Source organism: Taudactylus pleione, unplaced genomic scaffold, assembly GCF_031769625.1.
Source record: "Taudactylus pleione unplaced genomic scaffold, aTauple2 ptg000093l, whole genome shotgun sequence".
NCBI classification, from domain to species: Eukaryota; Metazoa; Chordata; class Amphibia; order Anura; family Myobatrachidae; genus Taudactylus; species Taudactylus pleione.
The window spans coordinates 27241637-27260334 of NW_028284495.1; the positions used below are offsets into that span (position 1 = coordinate 27241637).

An 18698-nucleotide genomic window follows, 5' to 3' on the forward strand; every position below is an offset into this window, starting at 1 on the left:
TTACTGTACACTGAATTGTGCACCTAGGATTTGGCAGGTGGTTTATGAGGGAGAGGGAATGGCATAGCTCTTGTGTCAGTCTGTACAGGAGTTCTGTCAGAAATAATTCTGTGTTTTTTGCCTTTATGGGGAACTTTTTTCTGATTGGTGATTGGTGGGCTCCCCAAGGAAGGGACCTGATCACTAGGACCAGTGAACTCCGAAGCTCCGTTCTCTTAGGTTTTGGGGGAGATTTATCAAACCTACTAAATAGGATATGTTGAAAGTTGTCCAGAGCAATCAATCTGCTTCTAGCTCTAATATATCTAGCACTATCTATAAAATGATAATCAGGGGTATATTTACTAAATTGAGCATTTTTAGAAGTGGAGATGTTCACCATAGCAACCAATCATATTCTACTTAACATTTAACTAGCACCTTCTAGATAATAGCTAGAATCTGATTGGTTGCTAAGGGCAAAATCTCTACTTCTAAAAACCCGCACTTTAGTAAATACACCCCTTTAGTAAATACTAAATCTGATTGGTTGCTATGGGAAACTTCTTTACCTGTCCTCTTTAGAATGTCTGATAAATCTCCCCATGGCTAGTAAAAGCTAGTAGGGTTCAGTAAAGTCATACAATATTCCACATTAAAGTTGCACGTATTTAAGTATAAATCATGTCTGAATTTCCATAAAACACATAACTCCGGTAGTTGTGGCACTTTCTAATACCTCCTCTAAAGGTGCACAACATGCGTTGGTATGACACGCTTGGATCTCTGCAGCCCACCTCTCCAACCCAGTTGCTGTCTGACTCCAAATGCAAAAACTTTGGTCACCCCCGATTTAGAAACGTAATACTATCTGTACTTTGTAGCAATGAAATAACTGCGATAACTTTGTACATGTGCAATGGAGTACAACAAGTATACTAAGTCAGCGATTGTGCAACCATGATCTTAGCTAGATTTTAGCTTATTTGTATGTAAATGTCAAAGGAAATGGAATGTTTATTCACTTGCTGACATTGCAATCATGAGTGTTCTTCTACCAGGCAGTTCTAGAGTCTTTCAACATGGTTTTCTTGGAAGAGATTCAATTTAAATAGGTAACATAGTTGACTTCTTTAAACTATCACAGTTTGATTACACTTCCAGTGTAGACATTTAAAGTAAACAACTATTAAGCAGGAACATTCCCACTGGGATTTTACAAAATAAAAACATGAAATGAACTATACTGTCCTCATGATCCACTTTTTATGTTTCCCCTACATCTGCTGACTTCAGGAATCAGCTTGGAATAAACAGTGGCTCCCTGCATGTCCCTGTAGTGGCCCCACTCGGAGCGGATATACATGAGGAATGACAAATATGTGCACGTTCTATTTCAACATTCAGAGTCTTCATTTGACATTGATAGTTGACAGAAAAAAAATAATTTATAGGTGATTCTTGTAAATGTATGAGTCCTGTGTAGGAGAATATTTACTGATGGGTGTATTATTATACCTGCTTGCGCACTCAGGATACGGTGTGCCCAATGCCCAAATGCATATTTGGTGCACTTTACTGCTGGTCTCATACAGATGAGGACATGGCCCCTAGTGCAGGTTATTCAGGCTTTCTAGTAAATATTAACTTGTAAATCCAAGATTATAAGAATATATTAGTAATAACTGCACTCAGTATGCAAAACCAGGTATTTTATTGTGTATTTAGACAATATTAGAAAATGGGCTAATTCCAGAGATAAGCCTTTAAGATCTGGAAATTAGATGCCATATGTTGCACTTACTTCATAATATCAACAACTTGTATATCCATCAGATTTTTGTGCTTAGTAAACTGTAGACATAGTACATTCCGGTCGTTTGGATCAATCATTAAATGACCAGATCTTTAAACAACATAGTCCTAAGTACAGGGGAGACAGCCCATAGTAAAAGTAGAAATAACTACTTTCTGTTTTGTAGCCCTATTCTATATCTAACTCTACCTTAGATGTACTTCCCAAGTGTTCCGCTATTGGAGGGGCAGTCCTGATTTGAGTGATCTGTCTCTACTTCCAGATTAGGACAGCTTTGTGTTTTGTTTCTTTGTGCTATGTGTTCTACACTATAATTGTGTGGATGAAGACCCACGCTGCACATAGAAAGGGGCAGAAAAAATGGATGTGCTAATATAAGCTGCAGGACCTTACAGGGTAACCTGACCCTTTATAACGTCAAAATAGCAAATACAATGGGGGAAGGTCCTCGCTTGGTTGTGTATATGCAGGTGGTTAGTACACATATATCACCAGGTAGTATATATGGAATGATTTTATTATTTATTATCAGGAGTCACAGTGCTTCAATTCAATACTATAGTGTGTGCACTGAAATTATGAAAAGTTAATTGCCACTTATATAAGTATAAGTGGCAATCAACGTTTCATAATTTCAGTGCACACACTATAGTATTGAATTGGAGCACTGTGGCTCCTGATAATAAATAATAAAATCCTTCCATATATACTACCTGGTCATATATGTTCACTAACCACCTGCATATACACAACCAAGCGAGGACCTTCCCCCATTATATGTGCTAATGTTTTTTACACTGCTGCTGTGTGGGTTCAATGCTAGGGGCTTAGCCATATGTGAGATCTGGATCACAGGACTGGGGTTACATGACTGTTACCTGACTGCAGTGTTATTTGGGTATCTACTCTTTGCTGTAGCTCTTGATCCTCAGCCACACTGTTGTATTCTCCTTTTCCCCCACACCATAACAGAGAGGCAAGGGCTTCCATTTCCAGATACAATAAATGTACAACCCACTACTTGAATGATATTGACCCTGGTGCTTAAATTGGATCAAGGCATAAATACACTTTCAATAGTGGCTAAACTGTAGTCCTCTTATACTGTACAGGTTGAGTCTCCCATATCCAAATATTCCGAAATACGGAATATTCCGAAATACGGAATATTTTTAGCATGACTGAGATAATAAAACCTTTGATTTTTGATGGTTCAATGTACACAAACTTTGTCTAAGGCACAAATTATTAAAAATATGGTATAAAATTACCTTCAGGCTGTGTGTATAGGTTGTAAATGAAACATAAATTTATTTCATGTATGTACACAAACTTTGCTTGAGCCACAAAATTATTGAAAATATTGTATAAAATGAGCTGCAGGCTGTGTGTATAAGCTGTATATAACACATAAATGCATTCTGTGTGTATATTGGGGTCCCATTCCCAAGATATTTCATTATGATATGCAATTATTCCAAAATACGGAATATTCCGTTATCCAAAATACCACTGGTCCCAAGCATTTTGGATATGGGAGACTCAACCTGTATATCTAATGTGGTAAATCCTTACCTAAATGTCCATGACACTTGTACGTTGGCAACATGAGTAATTTAGGGATCTTTGGGTGCACTATAGGGGCCCGTAACTTATGCATTACAGTGCTATTATGTGTAAGATAAATAGCAGCAATGTCCCATTAAGAAAAAAAGTGCAACTTAAATGATTGAATCTCACCAACTGGAGAGAGCTTCCCTCTAACAACTAATAACATCAGACATTAGTATAAAGGAACTCTGTACTGGGATACCACAGCTGGTTGTGGTACTACAGGTCCCAGCAGTCTATTTCAAGATGGATCCTTATTTTTCTGCAGCTTGTGTTTACTTAAGTGCAGATTTCTTTAAGTTTGCCTTGCTGCAGCTTGTCTTTGGATGATTTCACATGCAGCTTGTAAAGTCACCAGGTCTCTAGCTTGAATACACTTTCCTGTGTTAGTAAAACAGCTAACAAGACTTTTGCTGCAGCGCAACTCTACTAAACATCCTCTATGCCTCTCGTAACCTAGCTTGGCTCTTTTTCCCACTTTGTTCTCTTTCCTCAGAGATGGATCTTACACAGAGCCCCATCTTCAGCCATCCTGATTTGCGTGCTTTCGCTCTTGTTCTTAAGACCACACCTTCTCATAGTGCAGGATCCTGATTTACTCCACCTCCTTGGTTTTGCATGGTTCAGCTGCCGACTTTCCTAGGATTCTTCTCCAGCCCTCTGGGAATACGCTGGCTCTCCACTGCTACAATGACCACCTATCAGCATACTAAAAGGATAGCTTTTTTAAGAAGCAACATTATGGAAAAAAAACAGAAAATCAGCAAGGCAACATAATACTCATGTTTAGACAAAAGGTGATAATGTGAAGCCCATCAGCCATTTTGGTGCCATCAACAGCACCTTTTTCATTGCTTACTACATTAAAGACTATCCACACAAACTTCATTTATACACCTTTGTAGTTGACAAACATTAAGTAAAAACACCTGTGAAACATAACAGTATAGAAAATAATCTGTGATCATTTCTATGCTTATCTATTTAAATGATGTCTGTTTAAAGGATTTTAAAAACTGAATATATACACTGATGAGCCAAAACATTATGACCACTTGCCTAATATGCTGTTGCTTATTTGATTGCCACCAAAACAGCTGTGACCTGCCAAGGTATGGACTGTATAAGACTTCTGTTACTGTTCTTTGGTATCTGGTACCACCACATCACCAGCAGATACTTTAACTCTTGTAAGCTGCAAGGTGGAGAGTCTGCATATCACTTCTTAGGGATACCAGCTCTGTGTTGACTGGCTGGATGGCACTACAGTGGTGGGAAATGTCTATTGCTAGTAATTGTAAAATCAGGGGGGACCCTATGCTCTTTACCTCCATAGCAAAACTCAGTATGTGGATCCAGATCCCACTAATAATGGGACATCCCCATGAGCAATGGAATATATCTGCCTGAGGACCACCATATTTGGGACAATTTGAATGTGTAGAGAGAGACCTATAAGATGGCTTCTATGGGGAGACCAGTATGCTCTGTGGATATGTTTAAAAACATCTCTACATAAATGGAATTTGGTGGAGCAATATGATGTCTGGAAGGTCAGATGATAGCATTGGATCTCATGTAAAAGACGATAATGAACAGTTATGGCTCTTTTCCCAGGATGGGGCTGTAACATCAATTTATCAAGAGGATTATCTAAACTGAGTGGTGAAAAAATGTAATAATGGAGTGAGCAAAATTTGAGCTTGCATGAAGGCTAAGGCATGAGAACCAATACAAGGAACTCTCTCCATAGTAAGAGGTGTATTGTCCATCAGTTGACTCACCGTTCTTAACCCCTGGGTACCCCAAAAGGTAAGGGGGTGAGCTGCCAGTCCAAACTGAAAATCGGGGCTCTTAAGGAATGGTATATAAATGGTCTTATATGGATTCAACTTATACTTGTATCATAGAATTAACCATACATGACGAATAGCCAGGCCCGTCAACAGAGCCGAGCAGGGCCCCGGTAAAAAAGGGGCCATGGCCTAATCGCTGGAGGCATGGTTATGCCCCCCTTAGTCCAAAAAAAAAGAAGTTTTGCAGCGCTGGCGAGGGGGGGGGGGGGGGCGCGCAGTGAGCCCCCTCAGCCCGGCTCATAACCATTGGGGGGCGCGATCAGCTTGATCGCTCAACCCACAGGCATAGGAGACTGCTGTGGCTGCCTCTTAGCACCAATGAACAGTCTCCCAGTGCAGCCCAGCACACAGCAGCGTGTGCTGGGCGCTGTGATGTAAGAGAGGGGGGAGCGGTGCCGGACCCGGGCCCCCACCGGGCCCCTCCAGCAAGCCCGGGCCTGGGTAATTTGTACCCAACCCCCCTCCTCTCTGCGCCCCTGCGAATAGACATAAGGACAGGGTTATCAGGGATATCATTGGAGAGCCAAACCATAATAGCACAGTGTATTATTATAAAGGCAAATAGACACATTTACAGACATAAAGATGAAGACAAAATAGTTCAAATGTCTGTGGAAAAATATACACCTTGTTCCTCATTACGAAAATGTCTCTGTGAATCAGCTTATTCTGCAGCAAAACTCAATTCGTGTAAAATGTCAGCGCGGATTCTCTTCTCTCTAGGTTCAATTATCTTTTTTGAACATCATACCCAAACAAAAACTGTGGAATATACAGTAGAATTCAATAATCATATACATACTACTGTATATAATACCATTATATTTTTAAAAATAGATTTGATTCTTTGTCATTGTACTAATTGTAAAGTATTATTAACAGGAGACTGTGAGGCTGTTTGAGGACATCAATGAAAAGCTGAGTGAAGCAAAAACACAGTGCAAACAATTGCTGGAAAATAACTGGGATAGATGTAAAGCTTGCCTTGAATGGTTCTGCATTACATTTTACACAAACAGCTGTTCCCAGCAGGGTTTACAGACATTTCTTATTAAGGTAAGAGCAGAATATTTTTCTAATCTTGTTATTTTAGGAATTTGTTCGTTTTGTAGCCATACTGAGCGCCTTTGGTATTTCTATACATAAGCGTATGTAATACTGTACATACAATCAGGAAATAGCAGGATATGTTACAAAATATAAAACAATTTTCCCAACATCAAAGCAAATGTAAACTTTTCTCAATAGTACTCGTAAACCTGACTTAGTTGGACATTTCTTTTTTGCATTCAACAGTACCAATCGTACACTAAGAATTCGCTTATTGGATCAAAGAAATTCATTGTGGCCAATAATCTATGAACCTTATTGATATAGTATATATCATTCATAAACCCCCTTCATGCTACAAGTGAGCAATAAACCAGCCATCTATACCTCGTAACTGTCTCAATTTAGGTGGGACAGTACAGGACCGAAACTAGGAATTTCGTACCCGGGACAAGGCAGTAATTTGATGCCCCCCCCCCCCCCCCCATAACTATAGACTCTGTCCTTTCCGTCAGCCAGCAGCACTCATTAGCTGGTAGTGAAAGGCAGTATCACATACCCTGAATGGTACATGCGCCACTGACGGTACCTTGGCTCTCGCCGCATACTCACAGTTCCTGATTACCATGGCCAGGACCCGCATCCCATCGCCCTTAGACATGGCAGACCTCTTCCTCACACAGAAGGCAAAGCCCGGGCCCAACTGTCAGCGTGATCTCTCTCCTCTCTCCTGTTTTAGCACCGGGGCTGGTTACGAGATCGTGGCATCAGATTCCCAGCAACAGCAGTGTCAGATAGGAGGGAATGGGAGGTGTCTTCCTCCTCTCCTCCAGCCAGATCGCCTCCCCTTTCATTGTTACGGACGGCCTGCGGCCGGTCAGCAGCGTACTGTAATGAGTCAGTTTGATCATTATTAGTCTTATTGTCGATGTCACTGCAGGCCCCTTCTTTGCCCCTGCACTGCCAGTAGTTCTGCCCTTGGTATTGTTGCCCCCTCAAATCCGGCACACACGTGCCCCTCTAGCCACCCCTGGTTGCAGCCCTGGACAGTACTGGCATGAGGTCTTTGTCCTGTCATTCTTCATGGACATGTCTGTCCCGGGGTGGGAATGTTGGGAGGTGCAACAGTGAACATTTGCAGCGCACAATGAACAGGTGTTTTGGAGTATAGATGGCTATATATAGGGCACGATTCAATTCAGCGTGATATAAATAGCGCTGGGAGATAGCTCCCGGAGCTATTCAATTCATCGTGCTGTTAGGTCGGGGAAGGCTCGTTATCGCTATTTACATCGCGCTGAATAGAATCGAGCCCCTAGATGGCATCATTTTGATGCCATGCCCCTGTCCCAATTCCTGGATCCAACTGACTTCCTCTTTCAAATCAACATTTTCTTTCAGCTCTTCTGTTTGCCTCCTAAAATACCGTCAAATATAGCTACATTTATGTTCAGGGTCGAATTGGCCCACAGGGATACAGGGGAAATCCCTGGTGGGCCCCACCCCCTCGTATAGGGGTCCTGTTCCAGACTGTGTACTGAAATGTACATTGTTACTCTATTAGAGTGTCAGTTACCTTGTGGAGCAGAATCAGTGATAAACATTGGTTCTTGGTTTGCTGCTATAGAAACTACACCAATATTTGACTAATGGGTAGCCAAGTTACTGTGTTTGCATTACATCCCCCGCCTTTGCTGGATGACCATACCCCTATTACTGCATTCCTCCGGTGGGCCCTATATGCCCCAGTCTGACACAGTTTAAGTCTCAAATTGCTCACAAGAGTGACGGGACATCAGGACTATATTACATTTACCACTGAGCCTTTGCATGTTTGTAAATGATCTTATGGTCATTTGTAGCATAAAATGAGTAAGGGTTCTTGATCGTTAAGTAATTGTCTCTTGTAGTGATGTGGTATATGTTACTTGTTAAATTTACATGACACACAATGCAAATATTCAAAAATAAAAAACAAAGGGATAAATGTTCCAGCTTTCCAGTGCAGATTGTTAGAGGAAATAAGTCAACTAAAGAGCCTAACTTTCCCTACCTTGTCCTCTGGCAGTCTGGCTGGGTATGATGTTTCTCTCTGGGCTGCTTCCCTGACAGCTGGAGAAGGTGTGTATGAATGGAAACAGCAGATGATAACGTCACTCACTTACTGTATGTGTAGTGGCTTCGATTCCTGCCTAAGGTCTCCAACGTGTTTCGTACCCCAAGCGGTACTTTGTCAAGGATACGTGTGGGCCAGTCTACTGGTTATTTTATAAAATAACTTTATTATTTCTCATTGAAAGTCCAGAGGTCTACAGTAGGTCTGAAAGTACTGAAAAAGAGCTGAAGGCTCATGTTGTGCATATAATAAAGTGTATTGTATTGTATTGAATAAAAGCTTATTTGAATATTACATTTGGTGTCTTTTGTTTGTGATACTGTACATATATGTTTGCTTGTGCGGAGTTGTATGAGTCTGAAGCGGGATGTAGTTATGAAGCCGCCAGTCTCAATCCCGACACTATAATCAGGACAGGGGATTCAACATAGGTGTTGAAATACTGACTGTTAAACCCGACGCTGGGACCCTGACTGAACGATGGACCGAATGTCCAGCGCCGGAGGTAAGTAGCGATGTAGCTGGGGATGGGGGGGTTAGGTTTAGGGACCCCCGGGGGGACTTAGGGTTAGGCACCCACCCGGGGAGAGTTAGGGTTAGGCTAGGGGAAGGGGGTTAGGTTTAGGCACTAGGGGGGAAATTAGGGTTATTGACCCCCCGGGAGGGCTAGGTTTAGGGGAGGGGGCGGTTAGGTTTAGGCACTAATGGGGGGAGGTTAGGGTTAGGCACTAGGAGGGGAGGTTAGGGTTAGGAATCCCTAAAGGAGGGTTAGGGGGGGAGATGGGAGGGTTTGATTACTTGCCTCCGCTGTCGGGATTTCCTCTGCGTCGGGCTAGCGCTGTCAGGATTTGAACCGGTGGCTACACAGCCGCTGGCATTTCAATCCCATTCCGTCAGAAGCAGGAAAGCATTAACTATATATCAATATTTGGATTGTGTGGTCTCAGAATTTTTAGATTATATTTCAATTTGTTTCCCTTTCCTTTAGAGCTGTCACTAAATCTCATCCTCTCCAATGGTTGTTACTTTTTGTATACACATGCATTTCAGACCTTTGTGACTCTTGTTATGTACTTCTGCGAAGTGTTGTGACACATGTGTGTTTAAATCTTTCTTGATATTGTACACATTCTTCAACTCTGGTCTTGACTTTCCTTTTCGCTTGCGCCATATATTTTTTCCACAAGAACAATCTGAGAGATAAATAGCTCGCTGTCAGGATGCGGCCTGGGATCGGCCTTTACTCACAGCTGTACTGGTGTCTTTAGGCTCTGAGGCATTCAGACGCCAGTTGTGGTGATGAGTTATGGCAGAGTATTCTCCCCGGGGCCTGCTAGGACTTCCATGCTTGGGTCCTGGTTCTCGTGGTAGCGGGCATGGGCGCAGCCATGTTAGTTCATCTCACCTGATCATTCTCCTCCAATGGCAGTCCTGCAGTCTGTCAGCTGATATCATGATCCAATGACCAACTGCCTAAGGGTATTTAGGTCTGACTCCAGCAACAGGAAGTTGCCTGATCAACTTTGCTGTAAAGACAGAACGCTACTGTTTCCTTGTGATATCCTTCTCGTATTCCAGTGACTGTAGTACCTCCCTCAGTGTTCCTGGCCTGTTATTTTCTGCGACCTCCGTGTACTTACTACCTGTGTTTCAGTGCAAGTCCATTTGCACTCCCTGTGTGTCTCAAGTCGCATCTTTGTATACTTAGTTCCTTTGTTTCAGTACAAGTCCGTTTGCACTCCCCGTGTCTCTTTAGAAGCATCTTTGTGTACTTAGTTCCCGTGTTTCAGTACAAGTCCATTGCACTCCCCATGTGTCTCAAGTAGCATCTTTGTGTACTCATTACCCAGACGTTAGTACAAGTTTATGCCTACACCTCCGGTGCATCTCAAGTGCATCTCTGTGTACTAATTACTTGGATCTCAGTACAAACTCACCATTGCATTCTCAATACGTCCTCAGTGCATCTCTGTATACTAATTACCTGATTTCTGTACAAGTTCATCATTGTATCACCTGTACGTCCTCAGTGCATCGTTGTGTTCTCATTACACTGATGTCAGTACAAGTTTATACCTACATCTCCGGTGCGTCTCAAAAACATCTCCATGTACTATCATTCCTGTGTAATAGAACCTTTACAAGTTGATGTCAAGAACTCCAATGTGTCCTAAGTGCAGCTCTAAGGTTCCTCCCAGTGCTTCCCTGTGCAACACTTTATCTGGATTATCCTTTCCCAGTGTTTCTAGTACTTCTTATTTGTTATGGTCTTCTGTCACTCCCAGGTACCTGTCCAGAGGGCCGCGCCCTGCTCACTTGGTGCAGCGAAACCCAAATCCCGATTGGAGGGGTCACTGGAGAAAACCACCAAGTGAGTTAAACTCCGCTCCTCCGGGCAGGTCTAGCCAAACCTGGGTTTGGCTGCAATTAGAGGACTTAGTCATTGTCTTCCACGTCATTTACCTCACAGGTTATCCTAACCCCCCGGTTCTCGACCTCAACAGGTATTCCTGGTGCCCCAGCGTGACAGATTGATCAGGCCTAACAAACATGCAAACCGCTGGGTTACAGGATAAAGCAACATTCCCTGGATTACTTTCTCGAGTAGAGGCTCATGAAACGAGTCTGCAACTCATGAGGCAGCAGTTACAGGAACTCTTTGGGCAAATGAGAAAAAATTGTTCTATCTCTTCAAAATCTCAAGTTTTTTCTTCTTGCAATCCAGTTTTCAAGAGTCTTCTGACCTCACAGTTAACTAACACCAGTGACTGTCCATCTCACGAGTTTCTCACAGTTATTGGAATAACTTCAACATCTCCTCTCCAAAGTTTCCCAAGTTTTTCCAAAACTTTTTATTGTCACCTCTGATTCCATTAACATCTCCCCTAAGCAAGATAAGGTGAGGCATAGGAGCAGGTAAGGAGAGGCATCGGAGCTTCCTGCACCCTAAACTCACTAAGCTTGAACGCTAGCAGCGCCGGGAATTGCACCTTTGCCTATATTGTGGATATGAAGATCATTTAATTAAAGATTGTGTTCTTTGACCACAGAGATATGGTGAAACAGAAGTGAGGACACCAATGTCTGCACTTTTGGTTCTTTCCATCAGCCATCGGAGGTTTTAGTATCCCTCGGTCCAGGTGACGAAGGGAAGTCGACCAAAGATAAGGAATTTAAAATTCTCAATTGGGGTCCAGTTACAAAACATTATCATCCACGTCTGGGAAATTTAGGGGAAGTAGCTTTCTCTACGAAGCTCAAAGAGGCACAAGTTTCTAGTGGCTCTGGTCTCAAACTGGATAAAGTCTGTTCTATACCCTGTGCTAAGAACTCCTGTGATCCAGTAGGTTCTGGAGGGGCAACCATTTTGCTGTCCACTGGAGGGAAGTCTGACATCACTACGCCAGAAGCAATTGTGCTATCACATTCAAAGGAGCAATTTATCTCGTCTAAGGCCAGTGCCTCACCCGAGTTTTCAGTACAATAAGGGTACACTGTACTAAAGTTTTAAGGGCAATTCCCAATACTTCTATATCAACATCTAGTATGGTGCAAAAAGGGTCTTTGGAACAACCAGTTTTGATTATTTCAAGTCTCACAACCCAGGAGGGGGTCTAAAGTCTCTCACCCCATGTGGGGGTTTCAAGTCCTGTACCCCAGGAGGGGGTCATAAGTTTTCTACTTCAACAGGCAGTTTCAAGTCTCTCTACCCAAGCAGGAGTTGCAAGTATCACACCCCAGGAGGGGGTCTCAAGACCCTCACCCCAAGTGGGGGTTTCATACCCCAGGAGAGGGTTTCAAGTTTCATGCCCCATGAGGGGGCCTATGTTTCGAGTTTCATACCCCAGGAGAGGGTTTCAAATTCGAGTTTCACGCCCCAGGAGGGGGTCTCCATTTTGAGTTTCATACTCCAGGAGGGGATTTCTAGTCTTTCACCCCAGGAGGGAGTTTCAAGTTTTTCAACCCAAGTGAGAGTTTCAAGTCTCTCACCCCAAGAGGGAGAATCAAGTACCATTCCCCAGGAGGGGTTTTCAAGTGTCCTACCCCAGGAGGGGGTTCCAAGTGCCATACCCCAGGAGGGGTTTTCAAGTGTCATGCCCCAGGAGGGGGATCCAAATTATATTTTTCAGGAAAAGTCTTTAGGCATTATACCCCAGGAAGGGGTTCCAAGTGCCATTCTCCAGGAGGGGGTTTTGAGCTTCATGCCCCAGGAGGAAGTTTCCAGTAGTAAGCCTCAGGAGGCAACTTCAAGTGACTTATCCATCCCAGTTGAGAATTCTTCTTTTTCTACTCTTGAATGTGCTTCACAAGCCAGAACCTTTCTGAAATGTAGACCTGAAGCTGTTGAAGTCAAGCAGGCTCCCCAGGGAGTTGATAATTACATGGAAGGTCTGACATTTGTGATCTTTGGGGTCTCTGGACTCTTGGGAAAAAGGGAACTCAAGTCTTTAATAGAGGCCATTGGGGGCAAAGTTACAGAAAATATTAGCAAAGAAACCAACTACCTCGTCATGAGCCGTGACGGTGATGAATCCAAACGGAAGATGGCAGAGAGTCTTGGGATCAAGATTATTGATGTGGATAGTTTGTTTGAATTAATGTACTCCTCACCCAGCAATGAATCATTTTATGGACATACATTCCTTGAGAATGACGAGTTGTATAACACTAATTAGACTCTACCTGGCTGGTTAAGTGCCTCTTCGAGTTTATTTGACTCCTGTTCCTCTGGCTCTCTGTCGGTCCTATCTATTGATTCAAGTAAGGAACATCAATTAATGTCAGTTACAGTATGTCTTCTGTTCACCAGTCTGTAGATTCTCAAAGTAATTCCATTTCTACTCCTGATGGTGATTCATTCATCCGGAACTCATCTGATGCTCCAACGTTCATTTTATTTTATGGAGATTTAACACAGTATGTCACTTTATTTGGACAGGTGGAAGCCCTTATGAGAACTGTTCCAACATGTGGTATCACTTCTACAAACATCTAAAATTTCTTCTGTCAAGTTTCAGAGGTGAGGCATGGAATTGGGCTAACACACTCATGGAGTTTGAGGATCCAATCCTTCATGATATGGATGCTTTCAATATGGCTGTATTCAGAAAATTTGCTCCTACGAGTCTCCCAACTAACACTTTCATTGATGTAGGTTCTAGCTCTGAGCTTCCGTATGAGTCTTTTACTGCTTTCTCCCAAAAGTCTACACCTCCAGAAATAAAACTCAGATGCACCACTTTACGCTCTTTACAAAACGATACAGTACAAGATCAATTTGTCCGGAAAGGAAAAAAGACTAGGAGTAATACTAGATACCAATTTAGGATTAGGAAGTCCACAGTTCCTCACACTAAGTCTTTGTGTACATCATTTTTTGAAGATACTCCTTTTATAGGCATTACCAAAGACTTCATAGATGATGAAAGTTCCATCGGTAGTGAAGAAGAATGGTTTACGTGTTCTGAGGATAAGAGTAATTTTTTGGGATACGAGATTTGGGAGGATGTCTGAAAATTTGTTTTCAAGTTTTGTGGAACCTCATTTTTCTTATGTCTTCAAACAAGATTTTTTCACGTAAAATTTTTTATTTTCCTGTGTTTCAAGTAGAAATTTTCAAGTTTTTTAGAAAACTTTCTTGTATTTCTGGAATTTTTTCTAGAAGGAAATTCTTGTGCGTGTTTTTGGTGTCCGGAGTCCACCATGAAAGGAAGGGGGGTACTGTCAGGATGCGTCCTGGGATCAGCCTTTACTCACAGCTGAACTGGTGTCTTTAGGTTCTGAGGCATTCAGATGCCAGTAGTGGTGATGAGTTATGGCTGAGTATTCACCCCGGGGCCTGCTAGGAGTTCCATGCTTGCGTTCTGGTTCCCGTGATATCAGGCACAGGCACAGCCATGTTAGTTCATCTCACCTGATTAGTCTCCTCCAATGGCAGTCCTGCGGTCTGTCAGCTGATCTCATAATCCAATGACCTACTGCCTAGGGGTAATTAGGTCTGACTCCTGCAACAGGAAGTTGCCTAATCAACTTTGCTGTAAAGACAGAACACTACTGTTTCCTTGTGACATCCTTCTCGTATTCCAGTGGCTGTAGTACTTCCCTCAGTGTTTCTGGCCTCCTGTTATTTTCTGCGACCTCCGTGTACTTACTACCTGTGTTTCAGTGCAAGTCCGTTTGCACTCCCCGTGTGTCTCAAGTCGCATCTTTGTGTACTTAGGGCCTGATTCAGACCCGGACGGTATCTGCAGTCCGTCCGCAATTGCTGATGGTTGGTAATCTGCGCATGCGTATGCATCGCAGTGCGCATGCGCGAACTACACTGTGCGATCACAGATCCCTCGCTCGCCCAGCAAAACCAGTCCTGCAGAGTGAGTGACAGGAGAGGCCGTTTGTGGGTGGTGACAGGGGCAGTCCAGTAAAAACAGGGGGTTGGAGGTGCGAACGCAGGTGTGCCCGAGTGTTTCAACGCCGTTTTAGAGGCGTGCATAATTAACAGGCAGCGTCATAGTACACGTCACCAGCTATTTTTTTCCTCAGTTTTCCTCGCAATGCTTGCAGTAAAAAAAAGCTACCACAAGCACTGCGTTCACATCCGATAGTGGTCAATGTACCAATGTTTTCATGACGTGGGGCAGTGGGCATCTCTGCATACGCTAAGGGGAGTCTGCATACACAGAGTGAACGCTCGTACAGGTACGATGGGCGTGCTTATGCCTTGACGAGCGATCGCACCCCGCCGCATCACGTTCAAATATTTGCATACGCATCATTCGAGTGTACACTCATAGCGTCCGGGTCTGAATCAGGCCCTTAGTTCCTATGTTTCAGTACAAGTCCGTTTGCACTCCCCATGTGTCTTTAGAAGCATCTTTGTGTACTTAGTTCCCGTGTTTCAGTACAAGTCCGTTGCTCTCCCCATGTGTCTCAAGTAGCATCTTTGTGTACTCATTACCCAGACATTAGAACAAGTTTATGCCTATACCTCCGGTGCATCTCAAGTGCATCTCTGTGTACTAATTACTTGGATCTCAGTACAAAATCACCATTGCATTCTCAGTACATCCTCAGTGCACCTCTGTATACTAATTACCCGGATTTCTGTACAAGTTCATCATTGTATCACCTGTACGTCCTCAGTCCATCATTGTGTTCTCATTACATCAATACAAGTTTATACCTACATCTCCAGTGTGTCTCAAGCATAGAACCTTTACAAGTTTATGTCTAGAACTCCAGTGTGTCCTAAGTACAGCTCAGAGGTTCCTCCCAGTGCTTCCCTGTGCAACCCTTTATCTGGATTATCCCTTCCCAGTGTTTCCAGTACTTCTTATTTGTTATGGTCTTCTGTCACTCCCAAGTACCTGTCCAGAGGGCCGCAACCTGCTCACTTGGTGCAGCGAAACTCAAATCCCGATTGGAGGGGTCACTAGGAGAAAACCACCAAGTGAGTTAAACTCCTCGCCTCTGGGCAGGTCTAGTTGGCCGCAATTATAGGACTTAGTCATTGTTTTCCCCATCATTTACCTCACAGGTTATCCTAACCCCCCAGTTCTCAACCTCAACAGAGGTATTCCTAGTGCCCGAGCGTGATACTCCCTCTATATTACATGTTATTTGTTTCTTTATTTTATCTATTTTGCTTTGTTTGATTAGATTGGAATTATTGAATTGGTTTTGTGTGTTTGCTCCATTATTTTTGTATCCTATACAGCTAAAACAGAAATAAAGCCCTTTATGTTTAATTTCTTCTTTTTTCCACCGGGATGTAGCTTGTTGTTAATTCTCGTTTTAGTTTGTTTGGTGTTTTTTTTTTAAATAAATAATTTTACTGTTTTGAAAGAAATATGTTTTTTAATTCCTTATCTAACAGTAGTACATGCCAGTGTTTTCTAAACATGTCTTCTATCTCGTTCTAATTGCTGTTATATTGTGTAATGAATGCCATCTGAAACTCATCATGTTATTTGTTATTTTGTTTGTATTGAATTAGTTCCATTCTGTTAGTTTGTGCTACCATATTTATTTGACCTTGTAAAAAATGACTCTTTGTATCCCTTCTCCAGAAATTCCTGTTTCATTTCCTGGCTTTGTTCATGGAATGTGTTGTCCCCCATAAAGTTTCTTCTCGCTCTTCTAAATTGTCTAGCCGGAATGTTTTCTAACCCCTTGCGGTGATGGTCGCTACTTGTTGAGAGCATAATATTTCCATTTATATGTTGCGTATGTGCCCTTGTATGTTTGAAATTGTCTTTTTTGAAAACTTCTAAATCCAAGAAGATAACCATCTGTTTACTGGTATTGGTACATTCTAAATGTAATTTGTCTTCATTCATGTACTGGATACATTTGTTTAGTTAATTTTCTGGTCCATTCCATATAAAAACAAGTCATCTTTATATTGATGCCAACAGATGAAGTTTTCTTGATACATATTATTATTCTAGATTTTTTCATTCTGCCATTTAGCTACAAATAGGTTTGTGTAACTCAATGCGAATGATGTTCCCGTATTGGTTCCTTTTGTTTGTATGTAAGAATCTCCTTTTATACTAAAAATAATTGTGGTCGAGTATATAATCAATATTATTCATTATGAAGTTTATTTGCTGATTTGGAATATGGGTCATAGGTGATAGGTAATATCTTGTATGTTCACATCCTGCAACGTGTATGATGCATGTATAAAGGGATTTCACATCACTAGTGCACAACGTGTAGGTTCTTCCCTTCAAGATTTTCAATAATTTATAATATATGCATAGTATCCCTTAGGTTACTTCTTTGCTGGCTTATTACTCTTTCTAAGAAATAATCAATGTAGCAAGATAGATTTGAAGTTATTGATCCAATTCAAGATATTATTGTTCTTCCAGAGGACTTTTCTTTATTCCTATGTATTTTTGGCAATTGATAAAAGTTGCTATTTTGTGATGTGATATATATATATATATTTTAACAACCAGATAATCAACTTCTTTTTTTGTTTATTATTTCTAGTTGTAGGCCTTCTTCCAGATGTTGGATAAGTTTTTTGTTAAATGATTCTTTGGGGTCTTTATTTAGTTTTAGGGTATGTTTTTGTGTCTGTTAGGATAAAATATGAAAATCCTATCCAAAATCATCAGGCTTTTTCCTGTATGCTGGTTTTATTACCATTGTCTTATGTTTAAATTCTTTAAATATTTTTTTTTCCTGAGGTGTTAACTTTTTTTCATATGAACTTCTGTGTGTCAATATATAAATTAGGGGTGTGCACCGGACACTTTTCGTGTTTTGTGTTTTGGTTTTGGATCTGGATCTTTCTTCGTGTTTTGGATCTGGATTGGTTTTGCCAAAACCACCCTTCCGTGTTTTGGGTTCTGGGTTTTGTGTTTTGGATCTGGATTTTTTCTTAAAAAATAAAAAAAAAACGCTAAAATCACATAAATGGGCCTTTTTTTGTTCCTACGCTATTAATAACCCCAATAACATTAATTTCCACTCATTTCCACTCTATTCTGAACACCTCACACCTCACAATATTGTTTTTAGGCCAAAAGGTTGTACCGAGGAAGCTGGATGACTATGCTAAGCGACACAAGGGGGCGGCACAAACACGTGGCCCATCTAGGAGTGGCACTGCAGTGGCAGACAGGAAGCCAATCAGCGTTATGGTGCCCATTTGCATGTAGCACGAACCCGGGAGATCCGTGCTACATGCATCTGTGTGATTGGCACAGAGCAATGACAGGTCCGTGAGACCCGTCTGTGCTGCTGTGGTAAAAAAAAAAAAAAAAAACCTGTGTAAAAAAAGAAAAAAATGGCGTGCACCCCCCCAAAAAAGAGCAACCAGCCCCGGGCATTAGTAACCCAGTGCTGGGTGTGCTTAAATACAGGGGACAAACGACGTAGGGGTCCCCTGTACTTAAGCACAACCAGTACCGGGCTAGTCAGAACCAGCGCTGGTTGCCAAAATACGGGGGACAAACGACGTAGGGGTCCCCTGTATTCTGCGCAACCAGCTCTGGGCTCTGATCCGGTCCTGGTTCTGGAAATATAGGGGACAAAAAATGAGTAGGGTTCCCCTGTATGTTCCAGAACCAGCACTGGACTTTTTCTAGCGGGGGGCTGATGCCACAGCCAGGGGAGCCCTTTCACCGGGCCCCCCAGCCGCAGCATCAACCCTGACCGCTAGTCAGCCCAGGCCGGGGATCCCTGGAGAGCTGGGGACCCCCCCAATAAAGGGGTCACCCTCTCCAGGGCACCCCAGGCCCAGGCTGATAGCCCG

At 42.4% G+C, this 18698-nt stretch overlaps 1 protein-coding gene across 1 annotated transcript in view; it reads left to right on the plus strand.

The window, feature by feature from the left end:
• CLUL1 (clusterin like 1) overlaps positions 1-18698 on the plus strand; it is a 64550-nt gene that overhangs the window by 6750 nt on the left and 39102 nt on the right. Inside the window, exon 3 of the mRNA XM_088469800.1 lies at positions 6145-6318. Within this exon, the coding sequence (XP_088325926.1) occupies positions 6145-6318 (174 nt within the window). The remainder of the gene's footprint in view (positions 1-6144; positions 6319-18698) is intronic.